This window comes from Oncorhynchus nerka, linkage group LG8 (genome assembly GCF_034236695.1).
Source record: "Oncorhynchus nerka isolate Pitt River linkage group LG8, Oner_Uvic_2.0, whole genome shotgun sequence".
In the NCBI taxonomy this organism is placed as follows: Eukaryota; Metazoa; Chordata; class Actinopteri; order Salmoniformes; family Salmonidae; genus Oncorhynchus; species Oncorhynchus nerka.
The window spans coordinates 49,426,957-49,432,956 of NC_088403.1; the positions used below are offsets into that span (position 1 = coordinate 49,426,957).

General features: G+C 43.8%; 1 protein-coding gene across 4 annotated transcripts in view; it reads left to right on the plus strand.

The window, feature by feature from the left end:
• LOC115133512 (neuralized-like protein 4) overlaps positions 1-3,312 on the plus strand; it is a 28,179-nt gene extending 24,867 nt beyond the window's left edge. For all 4 annotated transcript variants that reach the window (XM_029666782.2, XM_029666783.2, XM_029666784.2 and 1 more), the window contains exon 30: positions 735-3,312. In XM_029666782.2, coding sequence (XP_029522642.1) covers positions 735-939 — 205 coding nt within the window. In that variant the 3' untranslated portion in view covers positions 940-3,312. The remainder of the gene's footprint in view (positions 1-734) is intronic.
• The last annotated feature ends 2,688 nt before the right edge of the window (positions 3,313-6,000 follow it).

The window sequence follows — 6,000 nt, forward strand, 5'->3', positions numbered from 1 at the left end:
GCGTCTTTGAGTGTGGTATGATCATCAGTGCCAGGCGCACCGGTTCCAGTATTTCAGAAACAGCCAGCCTCCTGGGATTCTAACTCACGGCACTCTGATGATTCCCGAGAATGGTGCGAAAACAGCTCGTTGATGAGAGGTCGAAGGAGAATGGCAAGAATCGTGCAAGCGAACAGGCGGGCCACAAACGGCGCAGTACAACAGTGGTGTGCAGAACGGCGTCTCGGAACGCACAACTCGTCGCTCCTTGTCACAGATGGGATATTGCAGCAGACGACCACACCGGGTTCCACTCCTATCAGCTAAAAACAAGAAGTAATGACAAGAAGTGGGCGTGATCACCAACACTGGACAATTGCGGAGTGGAAAAACAGCGGCTGGTCTGACGAATCCTGTTTCCTGTTGCGTCACGGTGATGGCAGAGTCAGGAGTATATGGCCCCATCATGCCTGGTGTCAACTGTGCAGGCTGGTGATGTAATGGTGCACACGCTAGGTCCCTTGATACCAATTGAGCAATGTTTCCATGCCCTGAAGAATTCCGGCCGTCCTGGAGGCAAAGGGGGGGGGGGGGGGGTGGTCTGACCCGGTACTAGATGGGTGTACCTGATAAACTGGCCACTGAGTATACTGTATACCATGAAATTGTTATGCTGTCTTGGTCTCCTCTGCCTTACGCTGCTTTTGTTGTTTCATTCTTATTCCCATGACTCCTGCTCACCTCTCTCCCTCCAGATTCCGGGACCCTCGTTCTCACTGTTGTCACCAGGCCCAGGTGGGTTTCCAGGTGTGCGTGCGGCCGGGCTCTTATAAGGTGGGGCCCCAGAACCTTGGAGCCAGCGAGCCCCTTGACCCCCGCTTTAGCAACACAGAAATCGAGTGGATTACCAAGGAGCAGGGGGGCACCCTCCTCTACGGCCTACTCATACGGGTGGAGTGAGGGAGGGATGAACAGCGGGATGGATAGAGTGGAGATAAGGGAGCTTCTCTATCCCAGCGGTGCCTCCAAAACCTCTACTCCATCAACCAAATTCCAGACTTTGAGACTCTTTGGAATTTGGGTAATTTCCCTCCTGTTCCTGGGGGGGGGATTGTTGACATTGACAGTTCAGCATTATTTTAGTTTATTTTGGACAAAGTACATTTTTGTTTGTTTTGGAATCATTTTAACAGGGTGGGGCTTTGGTGGATTCAGAGAAGAACAACAAGACTGACACTGCCTGCACTTTATGTTTTGAACACTTTGTGGGCTATTTAAAAAAATATATATATAAAAAAACCAAGTAAAACAATCTACTTATCATTCACAATACAACACTCGTTTTTGGTCACCGCAGTTTTTCTTTTAGCACTGTTGTCCTCTCTAGCTCTTGTTTTTATCACCTTTTATCCTAGCCTGATCACTCTCCTCACTCTCTTTTTGGTTCTCAAGTACAGGGGGGGGGATGGTTCTCCTCAGTTCTCAAGGCTGAGTGCACAACCGGAACCGGTCACGTTCCAAGGCTTGGACCGTTCCTTAAACCTCCTCGCAATGGTGACCCCCCCCATCGCCTGCTGCTCAGAACGGTCACTGACTATTGGACTTTATAAACTAAGGACTTAACCGCGTGTCAATGGAGGAGGAGAGTGCAAAATCAATGATGAGGAGAAAGACTGGAAATATCCCTGAACAGGAGAAGGACCTGAGAGCACCTTTTTTAGAGGGAGGAACAAAAAAAAACCTGGAAGAAAATGTTTACAGGTGTAACGCTAACCACTGTCTGTCTACATGTATGAGTAAGACTCGTCCTCCATCTCCCTCCCCTCTACTCACACCTGTCCTAGATTTTTTTTTAAAATTCTTCGTTAGTGGAAAGCGCTTCCCTAAGACAAGGGTACTTTCTCGTTCCCACGTTGCAGAGGTATAGATATATACACTGTTTCTTGTGTGGGGGTCTATTCAATTTCAGTCTGTTTCACCGACAAAGCTATCTGCATTTTGAATAGTGTGAAGTGGCTTCCTCTCCTTAGTCCTCATCTCCTTTCCTTCACCTGCACTGATCTGAAGGAAAGGAGCAGATAGACATGTAATGAATAGAGCCGACATGATTCTGTACCAGATAGGCATGTTTGTTCTTCATAACATAGTACTATCTGAACTTTACACAATGTTGTGGCCTGCTGAACGTGCCTGTCTTCACACGTGGTCGTTTACACTAGAGATGCGTTCAAGTCTTTAAAGATTGTAAACGTATCTGTCCCATTATGGCGTCGGTGAGCGTACGGGCAGTGTCAGTGAGGCCATCTCCATTTTTAAACTAGTACATGTTCTTCTACTTCTGAGTTGGTAAACAAACTGAAAGGGTGTGCACTGCCACCTAGAGTGTGTTGTTTGAACCGGTATAAAGCCAAGGTTGGCTATTTACAGCCACTTGAAGTCGTGGAATGTTTGCTTACGAGTATAATTCATTGGCTGATCCCTGGATGGAATTTTATGACGCTTCCTTAACCCATAGGAAGGCCCACCCAGTTGACTACTTAATAATTGTGAAGTCCCTAATGGCACTGCCCATGCTCAAACTAGCTTCTGGACCCTGGAGTCCTCTATAGAACTCTATGGTCATTGTTTTAACAGGGAGAAATGTTCAGAGCCAATCCTTATTGGGGTGTGCCCTCACATTGGTGTGTCCGTGCAAATACTCTTGGGAAATGCAGTATTTAACGAAATGCAGGCCCTGATGCTGGTGTTTACATTGTGAATGTAATTCATTAGGGTTTTTGTCATTTAGTTTTTTGTGGTCCGTTTACGTTGAAACTAACACCCTTTATTTGACATATTACATTAAAAAAAAGATTAACACTGGTTCATTCATTCCTTCCCCAAATATTTGATTGTATGTGGACGACTCTAAAGCATATCTTCTTTTAACCATGTATTTTGTTGCCAATCTGATATATACTTGCGTATGACTTACATTCATACATAGCCGCGCCATCTTGCCAAGTCATTATTTTGACAGAGGAGAAAAACAGGTTGAGTCAAGATCCAAGGTTCAGTTGACTTTCCTCACACACAACTGTGTATAACCTAATTTATTGCAACAAAAAAAGTGGGCTTTGAAGAAGGAAAAAGAAAAAAAGAACTTGCTTGCAACGTCCAATCCAAATGTGAAAAATTATATGGGGTTATTTAAAGGCCCAGTGCTGCTTTTTATGATAATACTTTTTTTTCTTCTGTATGTTGCATTTGTACAGGCTGTTACATAACATGAAATCATATCTTCCTGATTTGTAAAAATAAATGGACAGAGTATGCACATGACTCTGGACTGGCTTTGTGTGCGTCTTCCTTTTTAAAGTGGCAATCAGCAGGAGAAGCAAAGCATTTTCCCCACCTGTTTTTGGTAAAAGCCTGAGGAATTGGGCTGGAGGAGTGTAAACACATTCATAAACAGAGCTATGGATGCAAGGACTGACCATCCATGATATTATAGTTTTATCCATGTTTTGAGGCTATATAGTGTTTGTTCAAACATTGAGAAAAACAAGCTTACATCTAAGATTCTGATGACAGTTGAACTAAGCTCATGAGTCATTTAAATTATATTCAAGAATCATTGATTGGGTACATATAATTTAAGTCAAAATGGATGTAGCAACTGCTGAGTAGCCCCTTAATCCAAGAAGAGAAAAGCCGTAAATACAATATACTTAATTTATACCAATCAAAAAGACAAGATAGAGGCTGTTTTTTTAGTTTTAACATTTTATTCAGAGTAGGAAAAAAAATCCAGTCACTGACATACTGCAGTGTTGCATATTTACTCACACTTTCTTTCTAAATTATTCCTAAGAATGATTTCTTAAGGCCAATAAATTCAGCCCCCCCCCCCCCCCCTAACAAAAAAAAAACGCAGGCAGACTCCGGCTTCATTGCCTTGCCGACGGGTAGTGACACACCTACCCACATCTGTAATGTCAATATAAAATGTCTGACCTCAGCGATCCAGTGAAAGTTCAAAGGTTAAACACAAAGGAGTGTTTAACAAATAAAAAGTAGTGCAACAGAAATGAGTTGCTTTCCCACAAAGCTTAAACTGGTGACACATTTACAGTACATACTTGCAGTGTACAAAACATGAGGAACACCTCTTCCCATGACAGACTGACCAGGTGAAAGCTATGATCCCTTATTGATGTCACTTGTTAAATCCACTTCAATCAGTGTAGATGAAGGGGAGGAGACAGGCCCAAAAATGATTTTTAAGCTTTGAGATAGACATTGTGTGTGTGCCATTCGGAGGGTGAATGGGCAAGACAAAAGATTTAAGTGCCTTTGAACGGGGTATGGCAGTAGGTGACAGGCGCACCAGTTTGAGTGTGTCAAGAACTGCAACACTGTTGGGTTTTTCACACTCAACAGTTTCCTGTGTGTATCAAGAAATGGCCCACCACCCAAAGGTCAACGAGCCAACTTGACAGAACTGTGGGAAGCAATGGAGTCAACATGGGCCAGCATCCCTGTGGAACGCTTTCGGCACCTTGTAGAGTCCATATCCCAACGAATTGAGGCTGTTCTGAGGGCAAAAGTGGGTGCAACTCAATATTAGGGAGGTGTTCCTAATGGTTTTGTACACCTCCGTGTACACGTAAAAACAATCTATTCTTCCAGTTGGGTTGAATTGTCTGTCGTTTGTTAACTAGTCCATCCTCGGAGGGAAATAAAACAAATCTACAGGCTGTTCTGCATCAGTCCTCCTGTCCTTCACATCAGCATACAGGAGACGACCACAGAAATACAATAACTAGAACGGTAATTCCCATTCAAGCCAACATGGTCTGAGGGGCATTCCCCCCCATCCTAGTCAATCTATTTGTACGGCGACAACAGGCACATGGAAGTTAAAACCGGCTCACTTCTGGAACTACAAGTTCTCATTCCAAGTAGGTACAATGGGCGAGTTTGTTATGCATGGATATCTAACTACAGTAGAGCAAAAGGGGCCTCAATGGAACGAAAGTCATCCTGATCACCACCACCCCGACTCGGTCGCGGAATGAGGGAAGGGCCACTGGGTGGTCAAATAAATAGACAAGTAAAAACAGTTTGTGCTACAAATGATATAAATAAGTGCAACGTTTTGATTCAGCAGAGCTTTGGAGTCCTATTCTCCCAGCAATACACAACACAGGAGGTTGGTGGCACCTTAATTGGGGAGGACGGGCTCGTGGTGATGGCTGAAGCAGAATGGTATCAAATACATCAAACACATTCCCATGCGTTTGGTACCATTCCATGTGCGCCGTTCCAGCCGTTATGATGAGTCGTCGTCCTCCCCTCAGCAGCCTCCACTGATACACAAGTTGAGCTACTACTTGCGAGTGCACAAGTATTTGGGGGAGTTGAAATATAATGTTCTTTTTCAAATGGATGGAGTCAAACTACACAAGGTGGCTGAACGGAGGGGTCGGGCGTAGAAAGGGAAAGGAGAGCGACGGAGCTGGAATTAAGACAAATACAAAGAAAGTTACTGATAAGAGGGAGTAAAAGATTGGTCAAGCTTCGTTGGAATGTACACCTTACGCACACACATACAGTCTTTCAAACGAAGTGAGGAAGAAAAATAAATAGAAACAACTTCATAACAACATACTAGTACAACAACATACTAGTACATAACCAAATGGGCCCCCTCCCTCCCCCATACACACATTCCACTTCTGCTATGTGCTTTATGAAAACGCCAGACCACAGAAATGTCAATAAATAAAACGGGTTATAAATAAAACAAAAACATAAATAACAAGAATTATAAACTGGGTGGTTTGAGCCCTGAATGCTGATTGGCTGACAGCCGTGGTATATCTGACCGTATACCATGGGTATGACAAAACATTTATTGTTACTGCTCTAAGTATGTTGGTAACCAGTTTATAATAGCAGTAAGGCAACTCAGGAGTTTGTGGTATATGGCCAATATACCACGGCTAAGGGCTTTAAATTCAGGCACTCCACGTTGCG